We start from the raw sequence: 22,148 nt of genomic DNA, 5'->3' as shown, positions 1-22,148 counted from the left end.
AACACCAACACACACACAACTACAAACACCAACACACACACAACTACAAACACCAACACACACACAACTACAAACACCAACACACACACAACTACAAACACCAACACACACACACACAACTACAAACACCAACACACACACAACTACAAACACCAACACACACACAACTACAAACACCAACACACACACAACTACAAACACCAACACACACACAACTACAAACACCAACACACACACACACAACTACAAACACCAACATACCCACAACTACAAACACCAACACACACACAACTACAAACACCAACACACACACAACTACAAACACCAACACACACACAACTACAAACACCAACACACACACAACTACAAACACCAACACACACACAACTACAAACACCAACACACACACAACTACAAACACCAACACACACACACACAACTACAAACACCAACATACCCACAACTACAAACACCAACACACACACAACTACAAACACCAACACACACACCCACAACTACAAACACCAACACACACACAACTACAAACACCAATTAACACACACACACAACTACAAACACCAACACGCACACACCCACAACTACAAACACCAACACACACACACACACACAACTACAAACACCAACACGCACACACCCACAACTACAAACACCAACACGCACACACACACAACTACAAACACCAACACACACACCCACAACTACAAACACCAACACACACACGACTACAAACACTAACACACACACGACTACAAACACCAACACACCCACAACTACAAACACCAACACACCCACAACTACAAACACCAACACACACACACACAACTACAAACACCAACACACACACCCACAACTACAAACACCAACACACACACGACTACAAACACCAACACACTATACAGGCTGTTTTCTGTGATATATCAAAAGCCTTCGACAGAGTGTGGCACAAGGGTTTGTTGCATAAATTATATGCTATAGGCATAAGAGGTGTTTTATTAAAATGGTTTGAAGATTATTTGACAGGCAGGTTACAAGCCGTTGTTATCCAAGGCAGGAAATCGACATACGGACGTGTTTGTTCAGGTGTTCCCCAAGGTTCTGTTCTGGGGCCATTGTTGTTCCTTGTGTACATTAACGATATTGTCATTAATATCGAATCTGTCATTAAACTTTTTGCTGATGATACCAGTTTGTATTTATCTCTAAATGATGCAAACACGCGGACACAGATCTTAAATGCAGACTTAGCCAAAATTGCACACTGGGCGGAAAAATGGAAAGTTAATTTCAATAATTTAAAAACAGATTTGATGACCTTTTCTGGAAATAGAATGCCTGAAACCCTTCCTCTTGTATTTGATGGAACAGTTCTGAGAGAAAACCACGTTCACAAACATCTTGGTGTACTGATTCAGAGCGACTGCAAATGGGAATCACATGTTCAGTCAATTATATCTAAAGTACGTGTTCTTCTCTCATGTTTTCGGTCCTATAAGTATCGCCTTAGCCGAAAGGCACTTGAACTTATGTATAAATCTTTTATTATTCCCCATTTTGATTTTTCTGACGTCATTTGGGATAACTGTTCTGACAGATTAGCTACTTTATTAGAAAACTTGCATCTTGATGCCATAAGAACCATTATAGGTGCAGTTCGTGGCACGAGTCACCAAAAATTGTACGATGAATCAGGATTTACAACACTGAAGGAGAGGCGAAAAAGACACAAATTGATTTTGTATTTCAAATTAGTTAATGCACGCGTGCCACCATACTTACTAGAACGTCTGCCTCCTCTCGTTGCTTCTGTGAACCCTTACCATAGACGAAGACCACTTGACAGACAGACTCCCCACTCTCGAACTGAATTGTATAAAAAGTCATTTTTTCTGTCTTCGACTTCCCTGTGGAATGAGCTTCCAGAAACTGTAAAACAACTTGATTCTATTGGGTTATTTAAAAAACGTATTAGTTCTGATAATTCTGTTGTTCCCTCGTATAGATACACATCTGATCGAAAATCAGAAATTATCCATTGCAGACTGAGATTGAGGATCAGCAATCTAAATAGTGATCTATTTGACAGACATTTAATTCCCGACCCGTCATGCACTTGTGGTTATCCTGTTGAAAATGCGGAGCACTATATTTTTCATTGCCCCTTATCTCTTCAAATACGTGAAGTCACCTTGTCAACACTGCCCAACTATGATTTGCTAACCGCTGATGATTTTCTGTATGGCAATAGAGACAAGTCAGACAGCGAAAATGCATTGATATTTGACCAGTTATTCAGGTTTATCTTATTAAGCAAACGTTTTGAATAATGAATGCATTTATCTCATCCACCATGTGCAGTACTGTTTACATTTCCTTGTTCTGGTAGTATTCTATTTTCAACCATGTGGAAGTCATTGTATGCGTGTGTGTGCGAGTGAGTGTGCGAGCGCGTGTGAGTACTGTTGTTAGTTTAGCATTGTTTTTTTGTTTGTTGTTTTTTTGTTGGGTTTTTTTCCTTTTATTGTTACATGTTTGTCTACCATAATTTACCATTATTATTTTGACATTATTTCAAATTTGTTATATTAAAATCGTCCGCCAAATTTCATTTGCTTTTAAGAGTACGCTCATAAGCTTAGCTTGTTGTGCTCCATGTTCCTTATTTCATGTATGCGGTAATAGTACCAATGGAATTTACTGAATAAACTTGTTTAAACCAAACACCAACACACACACCCACAACTACAAACACCAACACACCCACAACTACAAACACCAACACACCCACAACTACAAACACCAACACACACACAACTACAAACACCAACACACCCACAACTACAAACACCAACACACACACAACTACAAACACCAACACACCCACAACTACAAACACCAACACACCCACAACTACAAACACCAACACACCCACAACTACAAACACCAACACACCCACAACTACAAACACCAACACACACACAACTACAAACACCAACACACACACAACTACAAACACCAACACACCCACAACTACAAACACCAACACACACACACACGACTACAAACACCAACACACCCACAACTACAAACACCAACACACACACACACAACTACAAACACCAACACACCCACAACTACAAACACCAACACACCCACAACTACAAACACCAACACACACACAACTACAAACACCAACACACACACAACTACAAACACCAACACACACACACACGACTACAAACACCAACACACCCACAACTACAAACACCAACACACCCACAACTACAAACACCAACACACACAACTACAAACACCAACACACACACACAACTACAAACACCAACACACACACCCACAACTACAAACACCAACACACACACCCACAACTACAAACACCAACACGCACACACACAACTACAAACACCAACACACACACCCACAACTACAAACACCAACACACACACACACACAACTACAAACACCAACACACACACACACGACTACAAACACCAACACACCCACAACTACAAACACCAACACACCCACAACTACAAACACCAACACACACACACACACAACTACAAACACCAACACACACACACACGACTACAAACACCAACACACCCACAACTACAAACACCAACACACCCACAACTACAAACACCAACACACACACACACGACTACAAACACCAACACACCCACAACTACAAACACCAACACACCCACAACTACAAACACCAACACACACACACACACAACTACAAACACCAACACACACACACACGACTACAAACACCAACACACCCACAACTACAAACACCAACACACCCACAACTACAAACACCAACACACCCACAACTACAAACACCAACACACCCACAACTACAAACACCAACACGCACACACACACAACTACAAACACCAACACACACACACACACAACTACAAACACCAACACGCACACACACACAACTACAAACACCAACACACACACAACTACAAACACCAACACACACACAACTACAAACACCAACACACACACCCACAACCACCAACACACCCACAACTACAAACACCAACACACCCACAACTACAAACACCAACACGCACACAACTACAAACACCAACACACACACAACTACAAACACCAACACACCCACAACTACAAACACCAACACACCCACAACTACAAACACCAACACACCCACAACTACAAACACCAACACACCCACAACTACAAACACCAACACACCCACAACTACAAACACCAACACACCCACAACTACAAACACCAACACGCACACAACTACAAACACCAACACACCCACAACTACAAACACCAACACACCCACAACTACAAACACCAACACACCCACAACTACAAACACCAACACACCCACAACTACAAACACCAACACACCCACAACTACAAACACCAACACACCCACAACTACAAACACCAACACACCCACAACTACAAACACCAACACACCCACAACTACAAACACCAACACACCCACAACTACAAACACCAACACACCCACAACTACAAACACCAACACACCCACAACTACAAACACCAACACACCCACAACTACAAACACCAACACACCCACAACTACAAACACCAACACACCCACAACTACAAACACCAACACACCCACAACTACAAACACCAACACGCACACACACACAACTATACAAACACCAACACACACACACACACACAACTACAAACACCAACACACCCACAACTACAAACACCAACACACCCACAACTACAAACACCAACACGCACACACACACAACTATACAAACACCAACACACACACACACACACAACTACAAACACCAACACACCCACAACTACAAACACCAACATGCACACACACACAACTATACAAACACCAACACACACACACACACACAACTACAAACACCAACACGCACACACCCACAACTACAAACACCAACACGCACACACACACAACTACAAACACCAACACGCACACACCCACAACTACAAACACCAACACACACACACACAACTACAAACACCAACACACCCACAACTACAAACACCAACACACCCACAACTACAAACACCAACACACACACAACTACAAACACCAACACACACACAACTACAAACACCAACACACCCACAACTACAAACACTAACACACACACACACACAACTACAAACACCAACACACACACACACGACTACAAACACCAACACACCCACAACTACAAACACCAACACACCCACAACTACAAACACCAACACACCCACAACTACAAACACCAACACACCCACAACTACAAACACCAACACGCACACACACACAACTACAAACACCAACACACACACACACACAACTACAAACACCAACACGCACACACACACAACTACAAACACCAACACACACACCCACAACCACCAACACACCCACAACTACAAACACCAACACACCCACAACTACAAACACCAACACACACACAACTACAAACACCAACACACCCACAACTACAAACACCAACACACACACACACAACTACAAACACCAACACACACACAACTACAAACACCAACACACCCACAACTACAAACACCAACACACACACAACTACAAACACCAACACACACACAACTACAAACACCAACACACCCACAACTACAAACACCAACACACACACCCACAACTACAAACACCAACACACCCACAACTACAAACACCAACACACCCACAACTACAAACACCAACACACCCACAACTACAAACACCAACACGCACACACACACAACTACAAACACCAACACACACACAACTACAAACACCAACACGCACACACACACAACTACAAACACCAACACACACACCCACAACCACCAACACACCCACAACTACAAACACCAACACACCCACAACTACAAACACCAACACACACACAACTACAAACACCAACACACCCACAACTACAAACACCAACACACCCACAACTACAAACACCAACACACCCACAACTACAAACACCAACACACCCACAACTACAAACACCAACACACCCACAACTACAAACACCAACACACCCACAACTACAAACACCAACACGCACACACACACAACTATACAAACACCAACACACACACACACACACACACAACTACAAACACCAACACACCCACAACTACAAACACCAACACACCCACAACTACAAACACCAACACGCACACACACACAACTATACAAACACCAACACACACACACACACACAACTACAAACACCAACACACCCACAACTACAAACACCAACACGCACACACACACAACTATACAAACACCAACACACACACACACACACAACTACAAACACCAACACGCACACACCCACAACTACAAACACCAACACGCACACACACACAACTACAAACACCAACACGCACACACCCACAACTACAAACACCAACACACACACACACAACTACAAACACCAACACACCCACAACTACAAACACCAACACACCCACAACTACAAACACCAACACACACACAACTACAAACACCAACACACACACAACTACAAACACCAACACACACACACACAACTACAAACACCAACACACCCACAACTACAAACACCAACACACCCACAACTACAAACACCAACACACACACAACTACAAACACCAACACACACACAACTACAAACACCAACACACCCACAACTACAAACACCAACACACCCACAACTACAAACACCAACACACACACAACTACAAACACCAACACACACACAACTACAAACACCAACACACACACAACTACAAACACCAACACACACACACACAACTACAAACACCAACACACACACCCACAACTACAAACACCAACACACACACGACTACAAACACCAACACACACACGACTACAAACACCAACACACCCACAACTACAAACACCAACACACACACAACTACAAACACCAACACAAACACACACAACTACAAACACCAACACACACACCCACAACCACCAACACACACACAACTACAAACACCAACACACACACAACTACAAACACCAACACACACACAACTACAAACACCAACACACCCACAACTACAAACACCAACACACACACAACTACAAACACCAACACACACACAACTACAAACACCAACACACCCACAACTACAAACACCAACACACACACAACTACAAACACCAACACACACACAACTACAAACACCAACACACCCACAACTACAAACACCAACACACCCACAACTACAAACACCAACACACACACAACTACAAACACCAACACACACACAACTACAAACACCAACACACACACAACTACAAACACCAACACACCCACAACTACAAACACCAACACACCCACAACTACAAACACCAACACACCCACAACTACAAACACCAACACACCCACAACTACAAACACCAACACACACACAACTACAAACACCAACACACCCACAACTACAAACACCAACACACACACAACTACAAACACCAACACACCCACAACTACAAACACCAACACACCCACAACTACAAACACCAACACACACACACACAACTACAAACACCAACACACCCACAACTACAAACACCAACACACACACAACTACAAACACCAACACACACACCCACAACTACAAACACCAACACACACACAACTACAAACACCAACACACCCACAACTACAAACACCAACACACACACAACTACAAACACCAACACACCCACAACTACAAACACCAACACACACACACACAACTACAAACACCAACACACCCACAACTACAAACACCAACACACACACAACTACAAACACCAACACACACACCCACAACTACAAACACCAACACACACACAACTACAAACACCAACACACCCACAACTACAAACACCAACACACACACAACTACAAACACCAACACACACACAACTACAAACACCAACACACACACAACTACAAACACGCACACACACACAACTACAAACACCAACACACACACCCACAACTACAAACACCAACACACCCACAACTACAAACACCAACACACACACAACTACAAACACCAACACACACACAACTACAAACACCAACACACACACAACTACAAACACCAACACACACACAACTACAAACACCAACACACACACCCACAACTACAAACACCAACACACCCACAACTACAAACACCAACACACCCACAACTACAAACACCAACACACCCACAACTACAAACACCAACACACCCACAACTACAAACACCAACACACACACAACTACAAACACCAACACACCCACAACTACAAACACCAACACACCCACAACTACAAACACCAACACACCCACAACTACAAACACCAACACACACACACACACAACTACAAACACCAACACACCCACAACTACAAACACCAACACACACACACACAACTACAAACACCAACACACACACAACTACAAACACGCACACACACACAACTACAAACACCAACACACACACCCACAACTACAAACACCAACACACCCACAACTACAAACACCAACACACACACACACAACTACAAACACCAACACACCCACAACTACAAACACCAACACACACACACACAACTACAAACACCAACACACACACAACTACAAACACGCACACACACACAACTACAAACACCAACACACACACCCACAACTACAAACACCAACACACACACAACTACAAACACCAACACACACACAACTACAAACACCAACACACACACAACTACAAACACCAACACACCCACAACTACAAACACCAACACACACACAACTACAAACACCAACACACCCACAACTACAAACACCAACACACCCACAACTACAAACACCAACACACACACACACAACTACAAACACCAACACACCCACAACTACAAACACCAACACACACACACACAACTACAAACACCAACACACACACAACTACAAACACGCACACACACACAACTACAAACACCAACACACACACCCACAACTACAAACACCAACACACCCACAACTACAAACACCAACACACACACACACAACTACAAACACCAACACACCCACAACTACAAACACCAACACACACACACACAACTACAAACACCAACACACACACAACTACAAACACGCACACACACACAACTACAAACACCAACACACACACCCACAACTACAAACACCAACACACACACAACTACAAACACCAACACACACACACACAACTACAAACACCAACACACACACAACTACAAACACCAACACACACACAACTACAAACACCAACACACCCACAACTACAAACACCAACACACACACAACTACAAACACCAACACACACACAACTACAAACACCAACACACCCACAACTACAAACACCAACACACACACAACTACAAACACCAACACACACACAACTACAAACACCAACACGCACACACACACAACTATACAAACACCAACACACACACACACACACAACTACAAACACCAACACACACACGACTACAAACACCAACACACACACACACACACAACTATACAAACACCAACACACACACACACACACAACTACAAACACCAACACACACACAACTACAAACACCAACACACCCACAACTACAAACACCAACACACACACAACTACAAACACCAACACACCCACAACTACAAACACCAACACACACACACACAACTACAAACACCAACACACACACACACAACTACAAACACCAACACACACACAACTACAAACACCAACACACCCACAACTACAAACACCAACACACCCACAACTACAAACACCAACACACCCACAACTACAAACACCAACACACACACAACTACAAACACCAACACGCACACAACTACAAACACCAACACACACACAACTACAAACACCAACACGCACACAACTACAAACACCAACACACCCACAACTACAAACACCAACACACCCACAACTACAAACACCAACACACCCACAACTACAAACACCAACACACACACAACTACAAACACCAACACACACACACACAACTACAAACACCAACACACCCACAACTACAAACACCAACACACCCACAACTACAAACACCAACACACACACAACTACAAACACCAACACACCCACAACTACAAACACCAACACACACACACACAACTACAAACACCAACACACACACAACTACAAACACCAACACACACACAACTACAAACACCAACACACCCACAACTACAAACACCAACACACCCACAACTACAAACACCAACACACACACACACAACTACAAACACCAACACACACACAACTACAAACACCAACACACCCACAACTACAAACACCAACACACCCACAACTACAAACACCAACACACCCACAACTACAAACACCAACACACCCACAACTACAAACACCAACACACCCACAACTACAAACACCAACACACACACAACTACAAACACCAACACACACACACACAACTACAAACACCAACACACACACACACAACTACAAACACCAACACACCCACAACTACAAACACCAACACACACACAACTACAAACACCAACACACACACAACTACAAACACCAACACACACACAACTACAAACACCAACACACACACACACAACTACAAACACCAACACACACACAACTACAAACACCAACACACACACAACTACAAACACCAACACACACACAACTACAAACACCAACACACACACAACTACAAACACCAACACACACACACACAACTACAAACACCAACACACACACAACTACAAACACCAACACACACACAACTACAAACACCAACACACCCACAACTACAAACACCAACACACACACACACAACTACAAACACCAACACACACACACACAACTACAAACACCAACACACACACAACTACAAACACCAACACACACACACACAACTACAAACACCAACACACACACAACTACAAACACCAACACACCCACAACTACAAACACCAACACACACACAACTACAAACACCAACACACACACAACTACAAACACCAACACACACACACCCACAACTACAAACACCAACACACACACAACTACAAACACCAACACACCCACAACTACAAACACCAACACACACACACACAACTACAAACACCAACACACACACAACTACAAACACCAACACACACACAACTACAAACACCAACACACCCACAACTACAAACACCAACACACCCACAACTACAAACACCAACACACACACACACAACTACAAACACCAACACACACACAACTACAAACACCAACACACCCACAACTACAAACACCAACACACCCACAACTACAAACACCAACACACCCACAACTACAAACACCAACACACCCACAACTACAAACACCAACACACCCACAACTACAAACACCAACACACACACAACTACAAACACCAATTAACACACACACACAACTACAAACACCAACACACACACACACAACTACAAACACCAACACACCCACAACTACAAACACCAACACACACACAACTACAAACACCAACACACACACAACTACAAACACCAATTAACACACACACACAACTACAAACACCAACACACACACACACAACTACAAACACCAACACACACACAACTACAAACACCAACACACACACAACTACAAACACCAACACACACACAACTACAAACACCAACACACACACAACTACAAACACCAACACACACACACACAACTACAAACACCAACACACACACAACTACAAACACCAACACACACACAACTACAAACACCAACACACCCACAACTACAAACACCAACACACACACACACAACTACAAACACCAACACACACACACACAACTACAAACACCAACACACACACAACTACAAACACCAACACACACACACAACTACAAACACCAACACACACACCAACACACACACAACTACAAACACCAACACACACACACACAACTATACAAACACCAACACACACACACACAACTACAAACACCAACACACACACACAACTACAAACACCAACACACACACCAACACACACACAACTACAAACACCAACACACACACACACACACACACACACAACTACAAACACCAACACACCTCATAAGCCGAGTCCCTGGCCTTGACAGTAGAGCTTTGTCCGAGCGTGGTTTTTGCCGTCTGCACTGTAGGGGTCAGCTGCAACTTGGTGGGTCTGTTCTCCAAGACCAGCTGGTTGCTGGGCAGACCTGAACCACAGAGTGAAGAATGTCAACATGGGTGAAATGTCGGTCTGGAACATTCCAGGGCAAATAATATAAGATGTTTGATGGGTTGAGCATATCGTCTTTTGTAAATAATTTAATGACCAAGGCCGAAGGCCGCGGTCAATAAATATGAAACAAAAGTCGATATGCCCCCCAAGGACCGACAAAAATACTGGTCTGACAACAAACCACCAAACATCGTTTTTGTCATCATTTTGGAAGTGAGAAAATAATCAATCAATCAATCAATGAGTCTTATATCGCGCATATTCCGTGGGTACAGTTCTAGGCGCTCTGCAGTGATGCCGTGTGAGATGAAATTTTATACGGCCAGTAGATTGCAGCCATTTCGGCGCATATTTACCTTTCACGGCCTATTAATTATTCCAAGTCACACGGGTATATAGGTAGACAATTATTAACTGTGCCTAAGAAAAGACCTATGAAGGTTTGCTCCAAGCCACAAAAAAAAGAAAAAAAAAAAGGATAAGGCAAAAAAATAATTGTAGTAGCAAACCTGCATGCAACTGAGGTTAAAAAAAAAAAAAAAAAAAAAAAAAACAACTGTGCCTAAGCAATTTTGCCAGGAAAGACCTTTTTGTCAATCGTGGGATCTTTAACGTGCACACCCCAATGTAGTGTACACGGGGGGAGGTTCGGACACCGAAGTGCAAATAAGTGCAAAATCAACACAGGGAGCCATGCTTTGAAACACGAGTTCCGTTTTGATAATACATGTTTTGGGGCCCCAGCACGTTGTTGCAATCAAAGCTGGCGTGTGAAAGCAACTTTCTCTGTTTTGAGTTCATAACAAGTTGAGATAAGTCGGTCAGGTTGTAGGATGCATGCAGTTCTGTCTAGGTTCCTCTCAGTATTCCACCCCCTCGTTTTTTAGTTGTAAATATTAAGCTTAGTGATCGAATGCGGAAGCCACGTTGGGTCAAAGGTCACAGAAGATTTGCGTCCGGCAGCGAAGGAAAGAATCGCAATCTTGTTTCCAACTCATTGTCTCTTTGTTTTTCATTAGACCTGTCATTCTGCTTGCTCGGCTTTGTTAGATGTTTGCATTTCTTGTTGCTATGTTCTTTGCTTTTATTATTATTTCTTTGTAACACATTCAAAACCTAACTTGTTTTGAACATGAACATAAATCTAGGTTACAGTACCCCCCGGTTAACGTCACTACCGTTTAAGGTCACACCTCTGATAACATCAATCAGGGTGTTGGTCCCGACCTAAAGCCTTCTTTGTATGACTAAGAAAACCTCGCTTAGCGTGACCTCGGATACGGGAACACCTCTTTTTAGGTGACCCCCGTTCTGGTCTCTAAATGCAGAAGACCACCGTTTAAGATGAAGCGAAACTGAGAGGAAAAAAATCTCCCAATTTTGCGGCCTTGACAGGTTTTTTCTCCATATGACGTCAAAAGAGAAGTGACGCACAAATCAGATTATTTGGCCCGATTATTTTACCCCAAAGAGAAGGATGAGGAAATCTTTTGCAAATAAAACTTGGAAAATAGTTCCCGCCAAAAAAGTCGTTGAACCAATCAAATTGCCAGTTCGTCATGTCACGTCTGCTTGTTTTCCTGCCGGTTTCCGTGTGCTGCTGAGTAGTGCCAATTTTAGGCCAAAATAAAAGACATTGTTGAAGATTTGAGATATTTGGAAGCTCTCTCTCTCTCTCTCTTTGGGGCGGGGACGTAGCTCAGTTGGTAGTGCGCTGGCTTTGTAGCCAGTTGGTCGCTATCAGCGTGGGTTCGATCCCCACGTTCGGCGAGAGATTTATTTCTCGGAGTCAACTTTGTGCAGACTCTCTTCGGTGTCCGAACACCCCCGTGTGCACACATGCGCACGAAAAAGATCCCACGTTCACAGCGAAAGTCTCAGGGCTTGGAAAACACGAAGACACGCATGCATCATCTCTCGTCTCCGATTATCATGATCGTATTTCGATAATTTGACGAGACAAACCCAATGCTGATGTGTCAAAGAAGACAGCCACAGCGGGCTTGTTCGAATCAAAGTATCACACCATATCTTCAACGTATTACCAATACCTGTCCCAATATAGACCAGTTGGTCTAAGAGGACGTTAAACCCTAATAGTCAGTCAGTATCTCTCTTTCGTTCCCCCTCTCTCTCTTCTCTCATGGTCTCTGTTTCTGTCTGTCTGTCTGTCTGTCTGTCACTCTCTGTCTCCGACCCCTCTCCTCTCTCTCTTTCTCTCTATCTTTGCCCCTCTGGACATCTCTCTCTCTTCTATCATTTCTCTCTCTCTCTCTCTCTCTCTCTCTCTCTCTCTCTCTCTCTTCCTTTCAATTCCCCCCCCCCCCCCCTATACTCTCTCTCTCTCTCTCTCTCTCTCTCTCTCTCTCTCTCTCTCTCTCTCTCTCTCTCTCGATCTCCCTCTTTTTAACTCTATGTCTGTCTCTCCGTCTCCTCTCTTTATCTCTGTCTGTCATGATCAGTTTGTCTGTGTCTCTCCTCTCTTTCTATGTCTGTCTGTCTTACCTCACATCCTCTCTCTCTTTCTCTCTCTCTACCTCTCTCTCTCTCTCTCTTGTTTAATGTCTTGTTTGATAGTGGTTTTTACCCGGACAACTGGAAGGAATCAATAATCTTGCCTCTGTTTAAGAAAGGTCAGATAAATGACACCAATAACTACAGGGGAATATCACTGTGTGATGTCAGCAGTAAATTATATAGCTCCATAATTAATAACAGATTGCAGGAATGGATTAGCATAAATGATATTACTGGTGAACATCAAGCTGGATTTAAAAAAGATCATTCAACAGTTGACCATATCTTTACACTCCTGGCGGCCATTCAGAAACAGTTTACAAATAACAGAAAATTGTATGTCGCATTTGTTGACTTTGAGAAGGCATTCGATTCGATTTCTAGGAAACTTCTGTGGCCTGTACTTATGAAAAACGGTATTAGAGGAAAATTGCATCGTTGTGTGAAAAGGATGTATTCGGATGTGAAAGCTAAAATAAGATGTGGCGCTAAATTTACTGATGTAATCAATTGTACATATGGGGTAAAACAAGGTGATGTATGTAGCCCTGTGTTGTTTTCGTTATTCATTAATGAATTAGCTTTGGAAGTAATGGAAAATGGAAAACATGGTGTGACATTTGATTTTGTTGAATTTTTCATATTGCTTTTTGCTGATGACATTGTATTGCTCTCCACAACTGTTGTTGGCCTGCAAAGACAGCTGAATAATTTGTACAATGCAGCTTCTCGATTGGAGTTGAAAGTTAACATGAACAAAACTAATATTATTGTTTTCCGTAAAGGAGGATATTTAGCTAGTTGTGAAAAATGGAATTATGGTGCAGATAGAGTTGTTGTTGTTAACGCTTATAAGTATTTAGGAATATTTTTTTCCACGAGACTCAGTTTTAATGTTTCCTGTCAAGATTTGGTGAGTAGGGGTAAACGGGCAGTGTTTGGTATACTCCGTGTGTTGCACAAGCTAGAGAGTAGTTCTTACACATTGTTTACAAAATTGTTTGATTCTCAAGTCCAACCGATTGTGCAGTATGGTGCTGAGATTTGGGCTTTCCAAAAAGGTACTGAAATAGAAAAACTACACTTATTCGCCATGAAACGATTCCTATATGTAGACATGAGAACACCAAACGACCTTGTGTATGGTGAATTGGGAAGATTCCCAATATATCTAAACTCATATGTAAAGTGCATTACATATTGGCTAAAACTAACAAGAATGGAAAATTCTAAGATCCCATGTAAAGCATACAAAGTTCTCTATAATTTAGATTGTAATGGCAAGATTACATGGGCGACGGATGTTCGAAAGTGTTTGTTCTCTCATGGGTTTGCAGATGTATGGTACAACCAAGGGGTGGACAGTATTGGTGGTTTTCTAAAATGTTTCAGACAGCGATTGATAGATTGCAGATGGCAAGACTGGAACGACCATATGCAAAGCAGTGATCGATTTTCTACATACAGATTGTTTAAGACCACAAGCAGTACTGAAGCGTATATAGATATGGAAATGAACAGCTATGTGAAAAGTGCATTAACTAAATTCAGGTTCGGTGTATCGGATCTTGCTGTACACAGGTGTAGGTATAGTGTACGGAGTGAGGAAGATTTGTTGTGTCGTCTGTGTAAATTGGCTGAAGAAAATGAAATACATTTTATGTTCTGCTGTCCTGCACTACGTGACCTAAGAGTATTATTGATAAAGCCAAAATATTATAACCATCCATGTATGTACCGATATACTTTGCTTATGTCTACTGGAAATGTCAGTCAAATATCCAAATTAGCACAATATATTTATCAGGGAATGAAAAGATTAATCACTGTGACATGATCTATGTACACATGTATGTTTGATGTATACAAATTTGGGTCATTTATGAAACACAATATTTGCTATGATTATGTTGTATATGGACGCATACCCTTCAGAAGGGGCTCTGGCCTAAAACTGAATAAACTTTCGTATTCGTATTCTCTCTCTCTCTCTCTCTAATGCAGCTGATGGTCTCTGTGTCTGTGTCAGGATGTATGTCAGTGTGTGTCTCTCTCTGGATCTGCCCATTATTACGTCATTGACTTTCAATTGGCGGGAAGTCTTTATAGGGCCCCAAACTAAACTCTGATCTCCTCGGATAAGATCAATTTTTTTCTACTGAAATTGATCTTATCCGAGGATTGGTTAACGTGTCCCTCGGATAAGATCACGATTTTTTTTGGTCCCAAGGGGGGTCACCTTATCCGAGGAGTACTGTAGTAGTTAAAGGGAAGAAACTGTTGTTTTTTGGGTAATGTGGACATTGATTGTTGCCTCCCTTTAATTGGTAACTGGTTGATTCAGTTTATGTTTTTTGATTTAAATAATAATAATATTGTTCAAGCTGTTTCAAAAGTGTTTTTGATTAGGTATTAATTATAAACTTTAATAAGTTGTAAAGATATTTTATTTCATTTTAAGATATTTATTGTTAGAACATCTTTTAGTTCGGATTTTAGAGTTTTAGCGTTACTTCCGCCCTCTGCTTGAGAAGTCACCAAGATGGTGTGAAACCTCTGGACAACATTTTGGTTCTAAATCAGGTGGATACTGATTTTTATATTGTCATCTGCTTGGGGTGTGGTCGGTTGTTAGTTTAGTAAGATGAATAGGATAAATTGGAGTGGTTATTTTTGTAAATCTGTTCCGAAACTGAAATATTTGTAGTTTGACCATGCAGTGGGGTTTTTGACAGAAGCACCTGTCACAGAAATGGTGCAGAATATTTGTATTTTTGGTTGTAGTTTGTTTGTATGAAGTGCGTAGACGGAAAGATAAGAGTGTCACTGATGTTTTGAAGTTAAATAGGGTTTAGGTTTTGAAAAGAAATTTAGTTTTGGATTATAATTTGAAATTTGAAGTAAAAGAAAGTTTTGCGCATGCGCGGGAATAACCGAAAGCGCATTGCATTATTGGAAGGTTCAATGGCTGCCGCTGTTTTGTGCCTAGTGTTTTATTTGAGATGTTTGAGGTGAGATTTCATTCCAAGTGATTTAGACATTGTGATTTGAAGAAGTTTGGTCATTATGGTCAGTTTATCACTGCAGATAAATGTGATTATGTATGGGTACTTCTTGTAGCTAGTTTTGAGTTTGTAACAATGGTGGAGTGGAATATATGTGATATGTGGTATTGTTACAAAGAAGAACAAAGATGGTTAGTCACTGTCTTGTATTATATACTGTTCAAAAAAAGAAACACATAGCTTGTAATATTTGGATAATTTAGTTATATGGCTACAAGGATATCCACCAAACTGCAGAAAATGTTTATCTGGTCGTCGACCTTTCGTCCATTGCCACTGCACGTGACGCATGCGTTATCAGTGGCTACAATGTCAAAATTGCTCATTTGGCATGACCACTCGTCATGCTTCAGTGTAATCTCGTGAAACTCGGGGAATATTGAGCTCTCACCATGTCTTCCAAAACCCATAAAAGCGGATTGTTCGCCACAAAGAAATCAGACGACAATTCAGCGACGAAAGATGGCCCGATTGAGCAGAGAAGACCGCCAAATTGCATTGAGTCGTTTACAAGCAGGCCAAAGTCAAAGTGCAATCGCCAGGCACTTCCACGTGTCCCAGAGCACCATCAGTAGACTGTGGGTCAGGTTTCAAGCCACTGGCTCCGTTGCTGACTTGCCACGAGCGGGAAGACCAAGGGCGACAACTGCTGCTCACGACCGCTTCATACGGCTCCGCCACCTCCGGAATCGTTTCCTGTCGGCCTCATCTTCTGTCCAGGCTCTCCCCGGGCCACACCGATTATCGGACCAGACCGTGCGGAACCGCCTGCATGAAGCTGGTTTGAGAGCTCGCAGACCTCACAGAGGAGCTGTCCTCACCCGCCGCCATCGCCAGAACCGAGTGCAGTGGGGCAACCAGCACCTTCGCTGGACCGTCCGGAATCACTGGAGACACGTGTGGTTCAGCGACGAGTCCTACTTCCTGCTCCAGCGACATGATGGTCGGAGGAGGGTCTACCGGAGAGTAAACGAACGTTACGCGCCCAACTGTGTGGATGAGGCACCCGTTCATGGTGGTGGAGGCGTCATGGTGTGGGGGGCGATCAATACCGCTGGAAGGAGCACCCTGGTGCATGTCCAAGGGCTCATAACTGCCCAGCGATACGTGGATGAAATTCTGCGCCCACACGCCCTTCCTCTTCTGGCTGACCAGGATGCCATATTCCAGCAGGACAACGCTCGCCCGCACACAGCACGACTCACCACCCAGTTCCTCACCGACCACCATGTCCAGGTGCTTCCCTGGCCATCCATGTCGCCAGACATGAGCCCGATAGAACACCTCTGGGATGAATTGGACAGACGTGTGCGCAGGCGAGAAGAAGCGCCGGCAAATCACCGCGATCTATTGCAGGCACTTCAGGAGGAGTGGGACACCATCCCACAGCAAGATATCCGGCATCTGATCCAGTCCATGCCCAGAAGGTGCCGGGCAGTTGTTGCTGCTCAAGGCAGTCACACCCCCTACTGACTTGACAGCCTCGGCACCCAATCGTATTGATTGACTGATTGATTTGAAGATGCAAATGAACTGTGTGTGCATTCAACTGTGTCCATACCAAATTTCAAACAAATAATCTAAATATTGGATTTTCTGTTAATTTTTTCGAAAAATAAAACAAATTTGGCAAGTAGCAACTATGCGTTTCTTTTTTTGAACAGTATAGTCTTTCTGTTTCTGTCAATGAAGATGGAATTGATCACAGTAGGCAAAATGTTACTCCTATGTTAGGAAGAAGATTTGCTATTTATAGTTGGTAAATAGTAAATGATGTCTAAATATCAGCTGTTTCTAGTTGATAATGTGGAATGATAGAAAGATAGTGGTGTGTTTGAACACAGTAACTATGTGGTAATTATTAGTCATAATTACTAGCCTCTGGTAATTATTAGTCATAATTACTAGCCTCTGGTAACATCTGGTAAATATTATTAGTCATAATTACTAGCCTCTGGTAACATCTGGTAAATATTATTAGTCATAATTACTAGCCTCTGGTAACATCTGGTAAATATTATTAGTCATAATTACTAGCCTCTGGTAACATCTGGTAAATATTATTAGTCATAATTACTAGCCTCTGGTAACATCTGGTAAATATTATTAGTCATAATTACTAGCCTCTGGTAACATCTGGTAAATATTATTAGTCATAATTACTAGCCTCTGGTAACATCTGGTAAATATTATTAGTCATAATTACTAGCCTCTGGTAACATCTGGTAAATATTATTAGTCATAATTACTAGCCTCTAGTAACATCTGGTAATTATTAGTCATAATTACTAGCCTCTGGTAATTATTAGTCATAATTACTAGCCTCTGGTAACATTGGTTGAATATTATTTGTGTTTTGTTGTGTAATAATAAGGAAACGTTTAATTTCAGAGCCAACCAGTCTGGGGTTTAATTAGTCTGAGTGGTTTTTGTTCTGGAATTTTGGTGAAGCACCTTACGAACACTGGGTTTTTTCTTTAAGTTTTTGTTTTTAAGATTTTGGTCTTAAGGTCTAACATTGTTCTTTGGTCATTGTGTTTTGATTTTGGAAGTTGTATTTTGTTGAAAAAAAGACACAGGAGAATAAAAGAATTTTGAAACAGTTATTTCTGTATTTGTGTTATTCATTTAACACATAAAATCCCCTACCCCCTTTCTTAACATAATTGAATTTTCTAAATAAACTTGAAAAGTCAAGAGTGTTACATCTTATTTGCGCTTCGTTTAGCGATATAACGTCTTGTGCACGGGTCAAAGTTTGTGTGTCAGGGGTCAATTGGTTTGACGTTCGTGTTTCTTCTAAGTGTATCGAAACACAGATACATGCACTCCTTGACTTTGTAAGAAGAGAAAACATATTGCAAGGTTTCATTTGTTTGTGATGTCAATTTATGACCTTTCATGAAGTAGTTTTGTATTTTGTTTACTTTTGCCTGTTTGCCAGTTCGTTTTTAGAACTTTGCAAAGCAGTTTCGTCTGTCTAGGTCTGGGGAAACGCCAATGAAAAGAGCCGAAGAATCCACGAGCGTTTTTATTGGGTTTGCTTTTGATTATCCATGTATAACCTGTTTCCTGCAACTATGGGAACCGGGGATTTATTACATGGGGAACATGCGATTTATTTCCCAGCTGGCTGTGAATGAAAACTCGTGAAAATGATGACAATATTTGTTGTCTTGATATCCCGTGAAGAAGGATGTCCTGGATCAGTTAATATTCAAGTCAATGTGATATATGTTCATATTTGCCCATGCCTACCGAACACTTCCAATGATCACAAAGGCATAAGTGGTGATTCGGGACTCCGATGTTTATATTTTCGAAAGAAAATTATATCATATTTAATGAACACTGCATGACATACACATCAGAGTTAGTTATTCATCCCGATCGCAGGATAAAGCCGATGGACCATGCTCTGCCTCGCTTTGAAAAGCTAGGCCTAGGTAAAGGGGCTCTTACTCTACCAGACCGCTGAAAAACCTGACAAGAGTTATTTCCGGAAAACGTCAATAATTATTGAGCTACCAGGCCCCCAAAATGAAAAAGATATTTGTGCTCACCTAGCCAGTTTCCTTTGCCTCGAGGCAAGGCGTCCTTGTCCTCATCATCATCCAGAGCCTGGCCAGCGTTCTTGCGACGAATCAGCTCGCTGGTCGGGTAGCGAGTGGGCTCTACATCTGCCCAGGTTGACAAAACACAATACATTAGGTCAGGAAATCTTCACACTCGCAGCCCTACAAAACACAATACAGTAGGTCAGGAAATCTTCACACCTGCAGCCCTACAAAACACAATACAGTAGGTCAGGAAATCTTCACACCCGCAGCCCTACAAAACACAATACATTAGGTCAGGAAATCTTCACACCCGCAGCCCTACAAAACACAATACAGTAGGTCAGGAAATCTTCACACCCGCAGCCCTACAAAACACAATACATTAGGTCAGGAAATCTTCACACCCGCAGCCCTACAAAACACAATACAGTAGGTCAGGAAATCTTCACACTCGCAGCCCTACAAAACACAATACATTAGGTCAGGAAATCTTCACACCCGCAGCCCTACAAAACACAATACAGTAGGTCAGGAAATCTTCACACCCGCAGCCCTACAAAACACAATACATTAGGCCAGGAAATCTTCACACTCGCAGCCCTACAAAACACAATACATTAGGCCAGGAAA

The 22,148-nt window shown here is 42.2% G+C and overlaps 1 protein-coding gene across 4 annotated transcripts in view; it reads right to left on the bottom strand.

The window, feature by feature from the left end:
* The window catches only part of LOC138948182 (coiled-coil domain-containing protein 180-like), a 166,797-nt gene that overhangs the window by 8,188 nt on the left and 136,461 nt on the right, over positions 1–22,148 (bottom strand). For all 4 annotated transcript variants that reach the window (XM_070319677.1, XM_070319678.1, XM_070319679.1 and 1 more), the window contains 2 exons: positions 21,522–21,638; positions 12,223–12,350 (listed from right to left, as the gene is read on the bottom strand). In XM_070319677.1, coding sequence (XP_070175778.1) covers positions 12,223–12,350; positions 21,522–21,638 — 245 coding nt within the window. The remainder of the gene's footprint in view (positions 1–12,222; positions 12,351–21,521; positions 21,639–22,148) is intronic.

This window comes from Littorina saxatilis, linkage group LG15 (genome assembly GCF_037325665.1).
Source record: "Littorina saxatilis isolate snail1 linkage group LG15, US_GU_Lsax_2.0, whole genome shotgun sequence".
Classification (NCBI taxonomy): domain Eukaryota; kingdom Metazoa; phylum Mollusca; class Gastropoda; order Littorinimorpha; family Littorinidae; genus Littorina; species Littorina saxatilis.
Note: the sequence above shows the minus strand (reverse complement) of the source record. Positions and strands in the feature narration are given on the sequence as shown.